The 20,355-nt window shown below is 47.6% G+C and overlaps 1 protein-coding gene across 4 annotated transcripts in view; it reads left to right on the forward strand.

Moving 5' to 3' along the window:
- The first annotated feature begins 1,110 nt into the window (after positions 1-1,110).
- Positions 1,111-20,355, forward strand: part of MAST2 (microtubule associated serine/threonine kinase 2) — a 320,295-nt gene continuing 301,050 nt past the window's right edge. For all 4 annotated transcript variants that reach the window (XM_090048871.1, XM_090048873.1, XM_090048872.1 and 1 more), the window contains exon 1: positions 1,111-1,366. In XM_090048871.1, the coding sequence (XP_089904997.1) occupies positions 1,232-1,366 (135 nt within the window). In that variant the 5' untranslated portion in view covers positions 1,111-1,231. The remainder of the gene's footprint in view (positions 1,367-20,355) is intronic.

Here is a 20,355-nt window from a genome sequence, read left to right on the forward strand (position 1 = left end):
AGATTAGAAAAAAAGAGCTGGAGGAGGGTCATATTTTCAAAATGCTCCTATCCCTGGTGTTAAAATGATACAAAGCACACTGTATCCATCTGTGATTTTCCTGTCTTATGCAGAAAACAGGGCAAAGTGGCACCTTAACGACCAACTTGTTTTCATGAGCAATGACATAATTAACAATACTAGTATTTACATTTATCATTTTTGGATGTGGTCAAGGAGCTGCTTGGGGCAGCTCACATCTCAGAGCCAATGTTCCAGCCTCAGGCAGCTGCCGCCGCCGCCTTTGTTTACAGGCGGTTCGTATTTCTGAGGTTTCTCGTGCAACCACCTCCTTTTTCCTTTTCTCTTTAAAAAAAAAAAGAAGGGAAAGCTGGCATTATGCAGCCTGAGATGGCAGCGTGGGGGAGGCGTCCATCTGCCAGGCAGCCGAGTGCTGGTGGGGTCTGCGCTAGCCTGGCGGCTCATTGCCATCTGGCGTACAATCACACCCGCTCTCGTTTCCTTCAGCGTGAAGACCATGACGGCTACGTGGGCAGGGCAGTGAGTTGCACCTGCCTTCCAGGCCCCTTCAGGGAGGGCTCTCCAAGCACGAGGCTGGCTGCTCCTCTTCAGCCCTGGGCATGCAGCTCCCTGAGGCAAGGCACTGATGGCGTGGCTGGCTCTCCAGATGGCTTTGGGACCCCAGCCAACCTGGCCTTGGCCCTGAAGATGGCTTTGACCAGTGGCCAATCTGGCCTTGGCCCTGACGATAGCTTTGGCCCCTGGTTTTGGCTCTGAAGATGGCTCTGACTCCTGATCTTGGCCTAGAAGGTGGCTTTGATCCCGACCTTGGCCCTGAAGACGGCCTTGGCCAGTGATCAACGGCGCTAGCCGTGAGGATGGCCTTGACCCTTGGACGTGGCCCTGAAGACGGCTTTGACACCGAGGAAGCGCCTGCTGCCCACCCACAGCCCAGGCTCCTCCCACAACGCGCCGGGGCCTCGCACCTCCCTCAGCCACGTGCCCCTCCCCCCCTGCGTGGCGTCACCTAGCCCCGCCCCCGGCCCGCGCGGCCCAACGGCCCGCCCCGCCCCCCGGCGAGCTCTCGCGAGAGCTGGGGCGGGGGCGGGGCCGTGCTGCGGCGGCGGCAGCGGGCTGGCGGCGCTGACAGGGATGCGGGCGGGCGGGGGCAGGCGGCGGCGCCGGGCCGGCCGTGGCGGCGGGAGGGGCGTGGGCCGCCGCTGAGGCCACCATGAGGAAGGGCCGGCCCCGGGGGGACAAGGCGGCCCCCTCCCCGCCGCCGCCGCCGCCCCCCCGCCGGGACCCCGAGCGGCGCGCGGCCCCCGCGGCGGGCGGGCCCAGGGAGCCCGAGGGCGCCGCCGACAAGGTAGCGGGGCCGGAGAGCGCGGGGCGGCGCGGGGCGGGGCGGGGGGACCCCGCGGGGACACGTGTGGAGAGACCGGCACAGCGATGGGTATCACTGTGTGTGCGTGTGCGTGCGCGCGTGGGGATATGGACGGCGGGGAGAACAGACATCTGCGCATTGGTATGCGTAGGGAGAGCTGTCTGCGTGTGTGTGGTTTATGTAGGTATTCTGTGATGTGTGCATGGGTGCGTGCACAGATGTGTAAAAATACATATTCTCTTCTTCATATGTAATATGACACATATCTGTTCTCTCTCCCCCATAAATATAGATATATATCTATTTTCTGCCCCATAAATATATATATTCTCATAACACGATAGATCTATTCTCTCTCCCCATGTGTATATAACACACGCACATCTGTATATCTATATCTTCTCTCTCCCCATGTGTATGTAATGTGCAGACATGCATATATCTAGATGTGTATTTGTTTTCTATATATGTCTACATATAGATATACATAGATGGATATCTCTATATATAGATAGACCTCTCTATATGTATCACCCCCCCATTCCCTCTCCCCATGTGTATATATAAAACGCACACACTCTCTCTCTGTTGCACACACACGTGTCTCTGTCTGTCTGACTGTCTATCCTTTCTCCCTGTGTGTGTCTATATAATGCACACACATATATATATAGATCTCTTTCTCTAGATATATAGACATGGGGTAAAATCCCTGTTATCTGGCATTTGAGTAACCAGAATGCTGTATTAACTGGAATTTCTGCTAGGGTGGCGGGGGGGAAGCTCGCGTGCTGCAGTCGCCACTGCTGCCCCTTGTCCCCTGCTCCGTGTGTAGCCAACGCTGCCGCCAGCCAGCCCTCCTCCTGCTCTGCGCCTGACGGGAAACCCCCGTGCCTCAGGTAACGGGCATTTTTAGGTTAGGGAATGACACCCATCATTCCCACTAATGCTGGATATCAGGGATTTTACTGTATGTCTATTCTCCCCCCCCATAGATTCATAGATGCTAGGGTCAAAAAGGACCTCTAGATCATTGAGCCTGACCCCCTGCCTAGATAGGAAAGAGCGCTGCGGTCGCGTGACCCCAGCCACATGCCTATCCATATGTATATGTAACACACACACATATCTATTCTGTCTCTCCCCTCGTATCTCTATGTCTCTATGTATCTATTGATATAGATATCTGTATATAGGGAGGAGAGGGAGAGCACAAGCTTTTGTGTATATGTATGTAAATTGCTGTGTAGAGCACAAAATTTCTGTACTGTCATCATGCACCTGATTATCATCCAGTGACCGTGCTACGCCTTATCATGGAAATTAAAAAAAGAAAAACATAGCAGAATCTAGCTGTGTATTGAAGTGCTGACTAATGCTAGTAATTTTAGCATCTTTCTTTCTGAAGGATTCTACCCTTGTCTGCATCGAATCCAAGTGCTGATATGATGCATCCTTAAAACTTGTTTCAGTTCTTAATGGAAGAAGAATTTTTGTTTTGGGTTGAGGACTTTGCCCCTCCACATGATAATTCCTGAAATCTTGGAAGATTATTTTAAAAATTTGGACAGCACCAGGACATCATAACCTCTAAATCCCAGCTTATGTTTTCCCCGCTTAAATCTGTCCAGCCACTTCTTAAATTAAAAATAATGATAATTGAGGTCTTCTGAATGCTATGATTACAATTATAGGAGACCTTCAAAGCTATGCTTTGGATCTGTTTAAAAGCAACCTAATTATTAAATCTTCTTTACATGTCTGTGGACGGGACTAACATAGGAAGTAAGAGCACATGGAAAAGACAGGTAAACTTTTAAAATAGAAACAGTTGCGCTTTCTGCCATCCTGTAAAATGGGGGTGAGGTTGGCAGCGTATATAGCCCACATGCTGTGGGTGGGATCCAGAGCTGGGGGCTTTGCCTGCTCTGGGGCTGGGTGGTGAGGGGCTGAGCCAGGAAGTCTGTGCTATAGTTGAGGGGACGGAGGCAGGGAGAAGTGGCAGCCTATCAGGACATCACCCCACCTAGGATTGACTTAGGTTGTTCCCACCTGTGGCTCTGGAAAGTTGCCATCTGCCATTCTACAAAAATGCAGTATCCATACAGTTGAGGTACTGTAGTGTATTGTTTATTTTGCTGCTTTGGGAGGTAAATAGTGCTTCCTGGGACTCAGTTGGTTCTCAAGTAAATAAATCTTGGGCCTAGATTTCTTTGGACGTAGCTATGTTTATTCTGTGTAATTTGTAGTCCTATCTTAAAAGGTTTATATAATAGTTCTGTCTCACTGATGGATAATAGAGACTACAATGCCTGGATGAGTGTGTTGAACATATTTAGCACTTAACTTTTTGATGTTCAGGATTGTTTAGTTAGTGTTTAGGAAGAGTAAATCTTTGCAATTGGAGTTCAGACTCATTTCACCCCTACAGATTTAAAAAAAATTATCTCCTCTAGGTCTTTTGTATTAGTTAAAGGTAGCCCTATTAGTCATGTTAAAATTGTGTGTTGATGTATGTTTAGACAGAAGAAAAAGGGTATTTTATATCTTTGAAATGAGATCCTGAAAAGCACCTTTTTTTTCCAAGACAAAATGATAGACATTGAAATTATGAGCAGTGGTGCTGAGAAGGTCGCCCCCCCCAACCTATAGGTATGATGGCAGTTCTTTCTCCCTAGGTGCAGCACCTTGCACTTGTCCTTATTGAATTGTATCCTGTTGCTCTCTGCCCACTTCCCCAACCTGTCTAGGTTGGCCTGGATCTGGTTCCTCCTCACCAGGGTGCTAGCCTCACCCCATATTTTTGTGTCATCTGCAAATTTGGACAGGGTGCTTCCTACCTCCTCATCCAGATCGCTGATGAAGATGTTGAACAGCCGGAACTGAGCCCTGAGGGACTCCACTGCACGCATCTTTCCAGGTTGACACCGACCCATCCACCACCACTCCCTGAGTGTGACCCCCAAGCCAGTTTGCTACCCAGTCTACCATATAATCATCCAAGGCAGATCTCAATTTACTTATAAGGATGGCATGGGATACCACGTCAAAGGCCTTCTTGAAGTCCAGATAGATAACATCCACCTCGACTCCTGCATCTAAACATTTGGTGGCCTTGTTGTAAAAAGAAACTATGTTAGTCAGGCCGGACCTGCCTGCTATAAACCCATGTTGGTTACCCCTCCGCATCACATTAGCCAGTGGGCTCCCACAGATGTGTTCCTTGATACTTTTTTCTAGGATTTTCCCAGGGCTAGATGTAAGGCTGACTGGTCCATAGTTCCCCAGATCCTCCTTCCTCCTCTCCTTAAAGATTGGGGTGAAAATGGGCCTCTTCCAATCCTCTGGGACCTGACCCGAGCACCGTGAGTGCTGATATATCCTTGCCAGTGGTTCAGCTATGACACTTGCAAATTCCTTCATTACCCATGGGTGGAGTCCCTCTGGTCCTGATGATTTGAACATGTCCAGTCCCTCTGAGTGTCTTTTTACCATGTCAGTACTGGCCGTTGGTCGGCTGATGTTCCCCTTGTTGGTGTCCATGATGCATGTTGACGGTTTGTCTAGGTTCCTATTTAAGAAGAGAGAGGCCAAAAACTCATTGAAGATCTCTGCCTTGTCTCTGCTATCTGTCACTAAGCCCCCCTGCTACCCTGCACACTCTTTTTGCAGGGTCCTATGCTACCCTGCGCACGCTTTTTGCTCCCAACGTACCTAAAGAAGGAGTTTTTATTGTCCTTAATCCCCGCCACTAGCCTGAGTTCTAGAGCTGCTTTCTTCCTGACTGGCTCCCTGCAGGCAAGGGCCAAAGCAGTGTACTCCTTGCTAGCTACCCGCTGCCTCCACTTCCTGTATGCTTTTTTTTTGCCCTTACGGTATCCTGGATGACTCTGGTTAGCCAAAGGTCCCTTTGCCCCCTTTCCTCTGCCAGGGGATTGTCTCACTCTGAGCCCAAAGGATGGTTTCCTTGGGGAATGACCACCCATCCTGGACCCCCAAAGCATCTAGGCTCTTGGTTCTTAGTCCTCTGAGCTTATTAAAGTCAGCCTTTTTAGTGACCACCACTTGGGTGACCTTTTTAGTGACCACCACTAACTCCTGGGATGCCTTTGAGGGCTAGCGAATGCCAGTGGAGTTTTCTGTTCAGTGTCCTTTCTTGGCATTTTGGTTATTAATTCATAACCTTTACTCCTATTCTTGTGATGTTATTTCCTCCTCCCCCCCCAAGAAATCAGTTGTTGTGCATTTAATGGCTTCCCTCAAGCCATTGAGTGGGGCTTGTAGTTCCTGGTGGGTCCAGGCTCCCTATCATTATACAACACATAGAGTAAGCCCAGAATTTGTTGCCCCTGCTTCTTTCCTGCTGCAGCTTCTGGCTTTCAGAAAAGAAGTAGTCCTTCAATTTGGAGTTGAACCAAGCACTTAAGGAAATCTTGCCAAGTATTCTGCAGTCTTATGTCAACCGGCTGAGCTATCGAAGGCGGAATAACTTTTTGATATAAAAACAATCAGTTGTTGGTTAACTGTTTTCATATCAAATCTGTTAGTTGTTAAAATGTTACAATTTAATAGGAGATTTATTTTATCAGCCCGGACTAATTAACTGGACTAATTCAGAACACAAGTAGAGGATCAGCCGGTAAACTATATGGGTCAGTGCATTATTGAGAGTTCCTAGCAGGTCATGGTGGGTTCTGGCAGAAGAAAATTGAAGGAAACCTTACAGGGTGTGCTCTCTGCTGGACCTGCCTATGGAGGTCTCTGTTTTGTGTTGACCTTTGGGTAGTGAATACCTGGCACACTTTGTCACCTGAGTAACTGCTGGAAGGAAATAGGAGAGGACTTAATTTCCACCCTTGCTACCTCAGAGTTTATGACTGATGTGGGGGATGGAAATCTGTGCCTGCATCATCCCTCAAGGTTTCATTCCACCCTCTGAGTACTCCATTGCCTCTTGCTGCCATTGCTCATCACTTTCTGGAACAGAGTTGATGTTCTTGTCAGTGTTGGGATTGTGGTTTTAGAATATTAACTGAGAAACTGATTGAAGTCTTGTTAATTTTACTATGGGGTTGCAGTGTAGAGCTAGAACCACGAGAACTCTGTGAACTTGGAAGATGAGACAAGTGCTTCATATTTAGTTAAAATTTGAAAAATTGTTGTTGGAACTATGAAGAATACTAGTCTTTTAATGAAAGCTTAAATGGCATTAACACTTGAATTTGAGGATTGATGGTGTAGGTTCTATTGATCACTGCTGGTGACTGGTCTTTTTCAAATTCTGTATTAATAAATGAATCTGGATAATGCTAAAATATCACTGTTCTCTCATGCTCATCTCTGAAGGAATCAGAACTTAGTGGGAGAGGTGTTATCTTTTATTAGACCAACTAGATTTTTGCAAAAAAAATCTTTAATTGCAAGCTTTTGGGCACAAGCGCCCTTCTTCAGGCATAGGAGAAAATGGTACTTGTGCCTGAAAGCTTGCAATTAAAGATTTTTTTTGCAAAAATCTAGTTGATCTAATAAAAGATAACACCTCTACCATGAGTTCTGATTCCTTTTGCAGCTAGACCCATATGCCTATAACCTGGATACCGTGCTCATCTCGGTACTCTGTACGTCCTTGGCAGACAGGGCTGTTAGTGTGAGTATACCATAAGGGTAGAGACAGAGGTTGTCAGGTACCGTGCTAAAATCATTGTTAGTCAACATATTCATTTTCCAGCTCTAACCTTTTGATCTTATTATTGTTACTCTTGTCCTCCCTTTCATCCTGTCTTAAGTTATTTATTGTATCTTGTTTTAAATAATGTTGTGATGTCTTTGGGGCAAATGCTGTGTCTCTATATATTTGCAGAGCACTCAACACAGTGGAACCTTGATTTTCATTTTAGACCTTTAGGCGCTAGTGTGACATAAATAATAGACGGTCCTCTTTTGTGAACATAGATCTTACTTGGTGGCAAGGAGGTGAGGGGGAAGGAATAGATACAAGAAATACATTTATGCTTGCAAGGCAGAAGCATATATCCAGCTATATAAAAGGTTTATCGGATTGAAACTGTTTTTAAGATAAATTAGGAAATGTGTTTTTCCTAGTGTATAATAGAGACTATGAAGACAATATCCATTATTTCTTTTCTCAAAAATATGCTGTGTGCACACATCCTCATTTTGTAGTTGTCTGAAGTTGGACAAGTTTATATTCATTTCAGCACAAATATCTTGAACCTTGACATTTTAAGATTGTAGGACTTATATTTCTTTCAAGGGTAATAATTTTGTTCTAGTTGGCAGGAAAAATGTTTATTTCAGTTTGGATGTTTTTTCCCTTTAGAAGGAAAAATGGACAACCGTTGGGTTCTTTTTATAAAAGTGGCATGTAAGCTGGCCCAAAATTTTGGCGTAAGTTTCTTGTTCTACAATACAGGGTTATTACAAGGAATTTTTTTATTTGACATTGCTAGTGTGTAGTGCTACAGTTTTGTGCAAAGTAGTATAGTTATTCATGTACAATAAGCAGAAACAAAATGAATGATGCCAAATGTTTCTCAAGCGGAAATCATGTCCTGAATTGCGATAACATCAGAAATATGCCAAAGCAGGAGAGTTCACAGTCCAAGATTGTGATCCTGCTAATTTGTACGTGAGTGCTCTAATTGACTTCAGTGAGAATACTCATGAGTAAAGTAACTTGTATGTGTTTCTTAAGCTATGACTTTACAAGATGCAGCCATGAAGAGAAAGCAAAATAATTTAAATTTTGCTTCACTTCTAAAATTTGTTTTGTTCTTTTCTCAAATCATCTTTAACTACCACTGTTCCTAGTCCACATGTATACTTTATTCCTGCTCCTCTACCTCTCTCGTTGCCTGGAGGGCAGGTCATGAGCTGATGTCTCCACCAACATCCTTTTTGCTGGAGACTTTTGTGGAGAAGCGGTCTTGGTTTTATGCAGTGCCCTTAAGCGCAAGTACTGTAACTGTGTGTGGTGATGAGGGCACAAGCCAGGGGAGGGTGGCACCAAAATGGAGATTGGGCAAGAAGGTACCTCACCCTTCTGAGAGGCAGAGATGTTACTGTTTTTTTGGCAGCTACAGATCAGCTTAAATGGCCACCTGACAGTGTTAGTGGCACCTTTCCCCCCCACCCCCCCGAAGGTGCCTGCAGCAAACCTCCAGCTGCTGTTCCTGCTCTGTACACTGCCACCACCCAGGGTGCAGTGCTAACTGGTTACACTTGAAGAAGGTCAGATTTTAGTTCTGACAGCTAACTATGTCTCTCTGTATTAAGATGTAATCCCATGCCAAATTTCAAGCCCTTGCTCTCAAGCATAGGAGGATGTGTTAGAGATTTCCAGAAAAAGGTTCATAGTTTAATATGAGCAAAACATTTTTCTTCCAGCCTTGTTGAAATAACTGTGGAAACATTCAGTTTGAAGCAGACTCTGTGTATAAAAGTTTAGCCCAAATGGTAGAAACATGTCAAAAGTTACAAGCAACTGGAAAAAAAGGTCTTATGAACTATGCCAGATCTCATTAATGGCCAGTATTAATAACCCTACTTTCTGTGACTTACACTATTTTCCATCTCAAGAATTTGTTGTTATATTTTATAAATATATAGTGGAAGACTTTTGAAGATGCAAAGAGCAATTAGGTGACCAAGTGTTAAGTTAGTTGGAGTTGAGTGTTAAACTGCCCTTTGTGCCTTTGAAAAGTGGCCTCCTTTATATATTCTCTTTTGGAGAACGATGTGACATTGTAGGTATGGTAAATGTTATCATAGATGGTTATTTTATAGGTGGAGAAGTTGACTTAGCTAAGATGACAGTCAGCATCAGCTGAATTAGAACACAGGTTTCCTGACTCCTGGACTAGATCTTAAAAGTTAAATGGTGTTTCTGCTGTATTTGCATAAGAAGATTGAACTATAGTCAGTCCTTGATAGGTCCACACTTGCCAAAGTGTCTTTTATTTGCATGTAGTAGTTTAACTAGGCAATGGTAAGTCAGAAAGAAGCTATGCAGTTTTTTTGGTTTGTTTCTGTCTCCCTTTTCTGCACTGATATGTATAGTGCCTGATGCCCCTCTCATAGCAAGTGATCCCAACTGGTGAGCTATACCTATGCTGCAGAGCAAATTGAAAACCCATCTCAGAGCAAATTGAAAACCCATCTAGATTCCTTGGGAAGGAATTTTCCTTGGGTCACATGAGCAGTCTCTAATCTTTTGCTTATGTGGGATGTCCACACTGGTCAAGCAGTTAAGACGATTTTCTGTACCATCTTAGGTCGCTGTCCTTGGAACACTGTCTCATCAAGTATCCTCTTTTGTTGTTTGTGGATAATCCGCTGTGCTGTCAGTCTCCTCTTCACTTGTGGCTAACCTCTGATGCATAAAAGGAAGGCAGAAAAGAAGACTACATCATGGAGGAAAAGAAATTCCTTTCTGATCCCTCCAGGTGACGAGCTTAAAACTTGAATCATACAATTTCTAGCTAATCTGTATTAAAAATTATTAGATATAATAAAGTGATCTAGGATATGTCAAATGGTCTAGTTGTAAGTGTCATCATAATCATTTACAGAGCAGCTGCAACCTGTGATTCTATGAGAAGGCTGAGGAAAGGAAGGCAAATAACCGTCCATGGATGAAGGGTTTGAGCAGGGAGTTTTAGATCTACAGATTCAGAGCCAGACAAGAATGCCATGGCTAGTTCAGATGAACCCCTGCCCCTCCACATAAAGATTATAGACTTTCTCTTATAAATTGGATTAAAACATAATTTAGAAATATTTAAACTTGTCTGAAGGACTCCAAGTGGTGGGTCTACTGCCTTCTTTTTCACCTTGTGTCCTCATTTATTTCATAGATTTCATAGACATCAGGGCTGGAAGGGACCTTGGGAGATCATCGAGTCCAGCCCCCTGCCCAAAGGGCAGGAAGTCAGCTGGGGTCATAGGATCCCAGCAAGATAAGCATCCAGTTTACTCTTGAAGGTGTTCAATGTAGGTGCTTGAACCACCTCCGCTGGCAGACTGTTCCAGACCTTGGGGGCTCGGACAGTAAAGAAATTCTTCCTTATGTCCAGCCTGAAACGGTCTTGCAGGAGTTTGTGACCGTTTGACCTCGTCATTCCTTGGGGCGCTCTGGTGAACAAACGTTCCCCCAGATCCTGGTGGTCACCCCTGATAAACTTATAGGTGGTCATCAGATCACCCCTGAGCCTACGCTTTTCCAGGCTAAAGAGTCCCATGGCTGTCAGCCTGCCATCGTAAGATCTGTTTTCCTGACCTCTGATCATGTGCGTGGCTCTCCTCTGGACTCTCTCAAGCTTCTCCACATCCTTTTTGAATTGTGGAGCCCAAAACTGGATGCAGTACTCCAGCTGTGGCCTCACCAAGGCTGAGTACAAGGGGAGAATGACGTCCCGGGATTTGCTCGAGAAGCATCTATGGATGCAAGCCAGCATTTTGGTCGCTTTACTAGCTGCAGCATCGCATTGCAGGCTCACGTTCATCTTGTGGTCAATGATGACCCCCAAGTCTCTTTCTTCTGTAGTGCTATCCAGCGTAGCACTGCCGAGCCTATAAGGATGCTGCAGGTTTTTCCTCCCAAGAACCTTGCATTTTTCGGTGTTAAACACCATGAGGTTCTCGTCTGCCCATTTGCTGAGCTTGTCCAGGTCAGCCTGGATCACCCGCCTATCTTCTGGCGTGGATGCTTTGCCCCAAAGTTTGGTGTCATCGGCAAACTTGGCCAGTCCACTCCTGACTCCAATGTCCACATCGTTAATGAAGATGTTGAACAGTATGGGTCCCAGGACAGAGCCTTGAGGGACCCCACTGGTCACAGGGCACCACGATGAGTGACTGCCATCAATCACAACCCTCTGGGTCCGACCACGGAGCCAATTTCCCAGCCAGCGGATCGTGGTGGAGCCAAGGCCACAACTGGGCAGTTTGGCCAAGAGGTGATCATGGGATACCAGATCAAAAGCTTTTTTGAAGTCAAGATATATGACATCAATCTCTTCTCGCTCGTCCAGGTGATAGGTCACCCGGTCATAGAAGGAAATGAGATTGGTCAAACAAGACCTACCCGCAACAAACCCATGCTGGCTGTCCCTTAGGATGTTAGCCTGGGCCAGTCCCTCAAGGATGGCCTCCTTAATAAACTTTTCTAAGATCTTCCCCAGGATAGAAGTCAGGCTAATGGGCCTGTAGTTAGCCGGATCCACTCTCCTCCCTTTCTTGAAGATCGGCACCACATTGGCCTTCTTCCAGTCTTCGGGCACTACACCAGAGCGCCAGGAGTTTTCAAAGATCCGTGCCAGGGGCTGGGCTATGACGCTCGCCAGCTCCTTGAGTACCCTGGGGTGTAGATTGTCAGGGCCGGCTGACTTGAAGGTCTCCAGCTTCTCAAGGTGTTCCTTCACGAGGTCAGCATTTATGGAAGGTAGGGGATCCCATCACCTGGATCTCCCTGTCCCATAGCAGGCATGGGCGTCCCATGGGACTGATGAAAGACTGACGCAAAGTACCTATTTAATAGGTTGGCTTTTTCCTGGGCGTCAGTTGTCAGTTGCCCCATCTGGTTTACTTTTTGTTGTCCTTGATGCTTGAAGCTAGTTGGAGTTCAGCTGCAGCCTTGGCTTTCCTGGTTTGCTCCCTGCAGGACCGGACCAGTGCAGAATAATCCTCCTTGGAGGTGAATCCCGTCCTCCATCCTTTGTAGGCTTTCCTTTTTAGCCACAGTAGGTCCACTAGGTCTCTGGAGAGCCAGGGGGGCTGCTGTGCCTTCTTGCTGCCTTTCCTCCATGTTGGAATAGATTTAGCTTGTGCATAGAGGATCGCTTCCTTGAGAAGAAACCACTCTTCATGAACTCCCATCTCTCTGGGGTCATGGAGCACTTACTTTCAGAGCAAGGAAATGAAATCAAACCTTGACATAAGATACATCTTTCAGCCATTTGATATTGTTCAGCAAGGTCGAAAAGTTCTCTACCATCTGGTATCGTTTCCATGTATAAATACTTGGATATAGTGATCACATTGTTTTTCAGCCTTTATTTTGATAAGACAAATAATTTGAGTTCATTAAGCTTTATACTGAAAGACTTCTCCAGGCCCTCAGTCATTTGAGTAACCTTCCTCTAGCATTTCCATATCCTCCTTGAAGTGTGGACATCAGAACTGACCATAGGACTGTTACTGCTGTGACCACAGGTGAGATCACTTCCCTATTTCAACTCAGTATTTCCCTTTGCATACATTTAAGGATTGCATTAATCCCTTTTGAGTGCAGTTAATAAACTACAACTTCCTAATTTTGTTTTTGTGTTTTTTCTTTGCTGTCCATGTTCAGGGATTCCAGTGAATTAGTACTAAGCTATCTCACTTATGCTAGCTTGTTCTTAATTTATTTTGAAGGTATTTTGTAAGTTTACTCCTCCTAATTTGATGTCTGTACATTTGGTATTTTTCTGTGCAGAAAGGCCCACAGGTCTTTTATGCTTACTTTTCATTCTGTTTGTAGCTTAGAAAGCAAGTCAGTTCCTGGAAGGGAGGAATGGCCAAATTCCAGAGTCCCAGGTGTGTTTGTTCCTGCAACCTCAGCTTCAGGAGGCCCTTCCACATTCTCCTTCTTGCATTTTCAGCAAAACTGAAAATCAAATGAAAATAGGATCCTTTTATTGCAACTGTTGTCTTACTGCATTTTATGAAATCTGTAAAATAGACATTAGGGGCTGGAAGGGACCTCATGAAATCATCAGGTTCAGCCTCCCCGCCATAGGTGGGAACTCAGCTGGTATCAAGTGACCCCAGCAAGAAATATATCCACCTGTTTTTTGAAAGAGTCCAGAGTAGGTGCTTGTACCACCTCTGGGGGGAGTTTGTTCCAGACCCTGAACACACACACTGTAAAGAACTTTCTTCTTATGGCTAGTCTAAATCAGCTGTTCTGGAGTTTATGCCTGTTAGACCTCGTTATCCAGCTGGGGACCTGTGGTGAACAGCTGTTCTCCCAGGCCCTGATGTACCCCTTTTATGTAATTGTAGGCTGCCACCAAGTCCCCCCTGAACCTTCTCTTCTCCAGACTGAAGAGTCCCAAATCCCTCAGCCTCTCCTTGTACAGCCTGCCCTCCAGGCCTTGGATCATATGAGTGGCTTTCCTCTGGATTCACTCAAGGGTCTTCACATCCTTCCTCAAGTTGGGGGGCCCAATACTGGACATGGTACTCCAACTACAGCCTCACCAGGGCCGAGTGAAGCGGGAGGATGACTTTCCTGGTTTTGCTTGAGATGCATCAGTGGATACATGTCAGAGTTTGGTTTGCTTTGCCAGCCACAGCATCGCATTGGTGGCTCATATTCATTTTGTGGTCAGTCAAGACCCCCAAGTCCCTTTCGGTTGTGGTGCTAGCGAGTGTAGGATTGCTGAGCCTGTGACTATGTTGGGGGGGGGCGGGTTTCTACCATGGTGCAGCACCTTACACTTCTCTTCATTGAAGGGCATCTGGTTTTGATTGGCCCACCTTGAGAGCGTGTCCAGGTTGGCCTGTATCTCTAGCCTGTCCTGCGTGTGACCGCTGTCTCCCATAATTTGGTATGATCTATGAACTTGGCCAGTTCACATCTGACTCCTGAATCCAGAACATTGATGAAGATGTTAAAGAATACTGGCCCAAGTACTGAGCCCCGATGAGGGACACCACTGGTCACCCTGTTCCACATTGATTTGGTCCTGTCAGCTAGTACTAGTACAGTTTGGGTCTGACTCTGTAGCCAGTTGCCTAGCCATTGGACCATATGATGATCAAGGCCTCAGTTCCCCAGCTTAATCAAGAGGATATCATGGGGAACTAAGTCAAAGACCTTCTTGAAATCCAGATAAATAATGTCCACATCGTCTCCCTTGTCCAGGGCACATGTTACCTTGTCATAGAAGTAGATGAGGTTGGTCAGGCAAGACCTGCCAGTCTGAATGCCACAAAGCCATGTTGGCTGGGATTCAGATGCTTGCCTTCTGTCAGTTTGCTGTTGATGGATCCCTTGACAATTCTCTCTAGGATTTTTCCAGGGATGGACGTCAGACCGATCAGTCTGTAGTTCCCCGGATCATCCCTCCTCCCTTTCTTGTAGATAAGGGACCACTTTGGCTCTTTTCCAGTTATTCGGGACCTTACCTGAGCGCCATGAATTTTCAAATATCTCTGTCAAGGGGGATGCAGTGATGTCTGCCAGCTCCTTCAAGACTCTTGGGTGCATCCTGTCTGGGGCCGTGGATTTGTGAGTGTCCAGTTTCTCAAGGTGTTCCCTCACCTGATCCATATCGATTTTGGGCCCATCACCCACTCCCGGAATGGCTTGTGCCATTCCTGATAGTGTGATCCTCCTGGGAGGGAGGGTGAGAAGCCAATGCAAAAAATTCATTTAGGGGATTGGCCCTATTGGATTTCACAAGGGTCCAATGCTATCTTTATCCTTTTTTCGACTTTCCATGTATCTGAAGAATGACTTTTTGTTGTCCATGATTCCCGTAGCTAGCCTGAGTTTGGTTTGTGCCTTGGCTTTTCTTGACCACTCTCTACAGGTGCGGGCAAGTGCAGAGTAATCCTCTTTGGTGATGCTTCCTGTTTTCCAGCTAGTGTAGGTTACTCTTTTGATCATATGAGGTCCAACAGTTCCTTATTCAGCCATAGGGGCTTCCCTGCCCATTGACTGCATTTCTTGCGAGATGGTATAGCTTTTCCCTGTGCTTCAGAAATGTTTTTGAGAGATGACCATTCCTTGTGTACTCCCGTTTCTGGGGTGGGGTATGGCCTCTAGTTGCCTGCCTGACCAATTCTTTCAGTTTGCAAAAGTCAGCCTTCCTAAAGTTAAGGATTTCTGTTTTACTGAGGGGTTTGCCTGCTCTTCGGTGAACTAAGGTGACCAACTCATGGTTGCTCTCACCAAGCTTCCCCTCGATCCTCAGATCGCTCACCAGGTCCTCCCCTTTGGCTAGGACCAGATCAAGCAATGCCTCTCCCCTAGTTAGCTCATAGACCTCCTGGGTTAGGTAGAGGTCATCAGTGCATGTGAGAAAGCTGTGAGCCCTGTCAGATTTGGCTGTCTAGTCATCCCAAGAGATGTCAGGGAAGTTGAAGTCCCCCGTGACGATTATGCATTGGGAGCGGGCGGCTTTGACCAGTTCCCTATTGAATTCCCAATTTTAGTTCTTCCTCTTGGTGGGGAGGTCTATAGTAGACTCCTACAGGTATGTCACTCTCCCCATGTCCTCCTCGTGTCTTGACCCAGAGGGTCTCAAGACGCCCTTCCTGGTTTGGAAACTCCTCCTGCAGGGAGGTGAGCTGATCCCTTGATGTAGAGAGCAACACCCCACCCCTCTTCCCCACACGGTCTCTCCTATACACGGTGTAACCCTCTACTGCCACCGACCAATCGTAGGTGGAGCCGCACCAGGTCTTGGTAATCGCAACTAGATAATAGTTATTTTCACATAGGAGAGGGACCAGTTCCTCATGTTTATTTCCCAAGCTCCTGGCGTTTGTGTACAGGCGGTTAAGTCTGCCGTGAGAAGCCGGATGCTTCCCTGAGGCGTGAAGCGGGACGTTTCCTGTTGCCAGAGCGGGTTCTCTTGGGCTGCCCAAGGTATTGGTAGCACAGCTAATGTGACCTGGGCTAGAAGTGTTAGTAGACTGCCTGTCCCCCCGCAGTCTCAGTTTAAAGCCCTGTCAAGAAGGTCAGCCATTCTGGCCGAGAAGAGCTTCCCTTTCCAGGTGAGGTGGAGGCCATCCCTTCCCAACAGTCCTCTCTCTGAAGTGCAGACTGTGGTTGAGGAAGCCAAACCCCTCACAATGGCACCATCGCCAGAGTCTTCTATTCACCTTGCCAGTGCACCTGTCCCTCCAGAGCCTATATCCTGTGCCCCCAGACCCTTGAGCCCAGCTCTCAGAGCTCTGTAGTCACGCATGACCCAGCCCGGACTTCTCCATGCCATATCTTTGGTGCCTGCATGGATGAGTAGCATGGGGTGGTGGTCAGAGGGCCAGATGAGTTCGGGGATCCTTCCTGTTGCATCCCAGACGTGAGCTCCTGGCAGGCAGCAGACCTCACGAGCTAGGGGGTCAGGGCGACAGATCGCCCCTTCAGTCCCCCTAAGGAGGGAGTCACCCACCGTGATAGCTCTTCAGTAAATTATATCGTTTAGTTTTTGGGGCTCTAGAGCCTTTTTTTGGAAAATCCTTAATAATGAAGGTGCTGTCTGCAGTAGCTCCCAGCATAACCATCTGGGCATGCCTCTCGGGCTCTTACCAATGTGTGGATAGAAGCAGGAGAGAAATGGTGGAATAAAAAGTGAGGAGTATTGTAGAAGAGAGCTTGTTGCATTCTGCAGTGTATTTTTGAAATTGTAAGTTAGGCAGGACTCAGGGAAATACAGATCATCTTCAGAGAGCGATCGCATTGGTGAACACCAAGAACCGAGTGAAAGTCACCAGTACCTCAGCTGTTGCTCCTCAAGGAGCAGGAAGGAACTGGGTTGTTAGTATGTGTGACAACGGTCTCCTCTTCCTCCTAGGGAGACCACAAGAGAAACATCACTGCAGACTTAAAGAAAAGTTTAAACTTTCTCAAGTTTCCTGAATTCAGCAGTGCTCCTAATTTCTTCTTCAGTGAGAAAAACCAAAAGCCCAATCCAGCAGATGTCTTCTCTGAAATGTGTAGTGTGGTTTTCTCACTAGGTCCCTCGTCCGTTAGAATTATACAACAGGAGAGAGCGAAAGTGTTGTTGGTTGCCTCTCTTAGTGCTGAACAAGACCACGGCTCTTAGACTTAGCTGCTAACTGGATCACCCTGGTCTCTTGTAGTGGAAAGAACCCTTTCTGTGAAAGCCTAGTCATGTGTGGAAGAATCCAAAACTTTGTGCATAGTTGCATGATATTTGAAAATAGCTCTTGAAAAAAGAAGTGATTTGTGTAATTGCTGTTAGTGCATCAGCTTCAACAAAAAGGACGCTACCTAGAGAATAGATACTTTGCAGAGTCAGATTGTATTGTATCTGAAGCATCTGCTTAATTTCAGAAGTAAATAAAGTCTCTTACCCTTGCTTTAAACTGCCTAGATCTTTATGGCTATGCTTTGAGAAGGGGATCGGCAACTTTTTCAGACAAGCGGGGAGTGGCAGTATGATTTGGCTCAGGTCAGAGGCTGGTGGGCATGAGGACCTGGTTATGCAACTGCTGCTCCCCTCGTGGTGCACAAAAAGTCCCCTTCCACTGGAGCCTGTAGTGCCAGACTGGTGCAGTGTGGGTCAATCTCCCCTCCACCGGAGCCCCGGGTGGCTGACGTGGTGAGGGTCCCCCACTGGCGAAGGCATGGCTCTGCTGGCCAGATCTGGCCCACCGCCTGTAGGTTGTTAACCCCTGGTTTCTAAGACATTTTCCCCAGAACTAGATGTTCCTCGCAGCTCTTTTTTTTATTTTTTATTTTTAAATTCCAGCATGTTATGTAATGGATGAGATGACTGTTGCAACGGACCCTCAAACTAACGTTTCTCATATTTCTGTTTAGACTGGGGCAGGCAAAGTGCAGCCTGCAGGATTTATCAGGCCTGTGTTGAGCTCCATTTCCCAGCAGCCTCTGCCCACGGTGCTGCAGCATTTTTCTATGGAGACCCCAGGAGCAGTGGAGCTGTTACAGAGCTGGGCCAGGGTTTCTGTGGATCCCTGCTGTGCCACCCTGCTTTACCATCACGTCTCAGGAATGCCCTGAGGCCATGCTCACCATGCGAGGGGCCGGTGCCACCCCTTCAGACCCAGTACCATCTGCTCCAGCTGCTGTAGTGCCTCCCTTGGCCTAGCCATCCACATGCTTGGGGCTGGGCCAGGCCCCATGCAGTTCCAGTGGCACGCGTGGGAAGGGGTAGGTCACAGCTCATTTGGCAGAGGGTGCCCCACTGGGACCAAACCCTGCCCTTCCCCTGGTGTGAGCTGGGGAGGGCCTGGCCTGGCAGGGTGGAAGAGCTTCCAGGTCCAGGTTGTGGCAGCCCATCATCATGCGAGGGGCCAGGCAGACCCACTGTGGGTCCCAGAGTCTTAATGCTGCATTGGGAGGCCCCGCCTGACTCAGTGTAGGCGGCCCAGCACCTCCCTTACTCCCTGTGGCAGAGGGATCTGGGCCCAGGAGAGGTCTGCAGCCCCAGCCCTTCCCGTGGGGCCAAAGAGAGCTGTGGCTTCAGCAGCTGGGCAGCAGCCCCTGGTGGCTCAGTAGTGCCCTTTGCCCCCTGCCAGCAGCCTGGGGCTGTGATCCAGTGGCTGGGTAGCCCTGTGGTCCAGATGCAGTGGCTCTGCAGGCCTCATCTGGCTTGCAGGCTGGTGGTTGAGCACCCTTGACCTAAGAGATTTATAAAGAAGTTAGCTTTCAAAGGTTGTGGCAGCAGTACTCAACCTTTTTCCCTGGTGGGCTGGATGGGCAGTGCCGCACCTGTCCATGGGCTGGATCCTGGCAGTGATCCTGACCTGGCACTGGGGAGGTGTGTGGGGTGTGATGGGCACCATCTGGCCATGTGGAGAGGGGCAGAGGGAAGCCCAGCTACAACCTGGGCCCAGAGGGGAAGGGGGTATGGCCCCCTAGGGAAGGGGGTACCCCTGTTGTGGGGTAAAGGTGTCATGGCTTGGTCCTGCAAGGAAAATGGGGTGGCTTGGTCCTGCAGGGGGGAGGAGGGGGTGTGGCCTGGCCCTGCAGGGGAGGGGGTGTGGCCTGCTCTCAAACTGCCCCAATGGGGGAAGGGGTGTGGCTTAGCCCCAATCCAGATGCAAGGGAGGGAGGGGGTGTGACCGGGCTGCGAGTGGCAGTGCAGAGCTTGGGGTTTGGGAATTTGGAAGGGGGAGGGTGACTATTAATGGCTACTGTTCCCCCATTGCCAAAATTCCCACCCTGTGTTCCAGATGCAGTGGCTTGCAGGCCGGTGGTTGAGCACCCCTGTCCTAAGTGATTTATAAAGAGTTAGCTTTCTGTAGTGTGAAATGGGGAAACTTTATTTTTAATTCATCTGGTAACTTTTGTTAATGGTTTAAGTGCAGATTTTCCATGTGTAAAATGCTGCCAAGTAAGGTGTATCATTATTGTGTCTGTCCTTTTTGGGAGGGAGAAATCACTGCTCAATATTTAACCCTGTTAATAGGTAGGTGTTAATTGCAGAAACTTCTCCAATTTTTTCAACTGTAGTTGTATGCTTCCACTATGAAATTGAAGTAAATCAGCTGCTTACTTCCCCTATACTTCATAGATTTCATAGACATTAGGGCTGGAAGGGACCTCGGAAGATCATTGAGTCCAGCCCCCCACCCCAAAGGGCAGGAAGTCAGCTGGGGTCATAGGATCCCAGCAAGATAAGCATCCAATTTGCTCTTGAAGGTGTTCAGTGTAGGTGCTTGAACCACCTCAGATGGCAGGCTGTTCCAGACCCTGGGGGCTCGGACAGTAAAGAAATTCTTTCTTATGTCCAGGCTGAAAAGGTCTTGTAGTAGTTTATGACCATTTGACCTCGTCATCCCTTGGGGCACTCTGGTGAACAAACGTTCCCCCAGATCCTGGTGGTCGCCCCAATAAACTTATAGGTGGCCATCAGATCACCCCTGAGCCTGCGCTTTTCCAGGCTAAAGAGTCCCATGGCTCTCAGCCTGTCATCGTAAGATCTGTTTTCCTGACCTCTGATCATGCGCGTGGCTCTTCTCTGGACTCTCTCCAGCTTCTCCACATCCTTTTTGAATTGTGGAGCCCAAAACTGGAGGTAGTACTCCAGCTGTGGCCTCACCAAGACCAAATACAAGGGGAGAAGGACGTCCTGGGATTTGATTGAGATGCATCTGTGGATGCAAGCCAGCATTTTGGTCGCTTTACTAGTCTTAGCATCACATTGCAGGCTCATGTTTATCTTGTGGTCAGTGATGACCCCCAA

The sequence above is a fragment of the Crocodylus siamensis genome, chromosome 5 (assembly GCF_052110815.1).
Source record: "Crocodylus siamensis isolate JL-2025a chromosome 5, ASM5211081v1, whole genome shotgun sequence".
NCBI lineage: Eukaryota > Metazoa > Chordata > Crocodylia > Crocodylidae > Crocodylus > Crocodylus siamensis.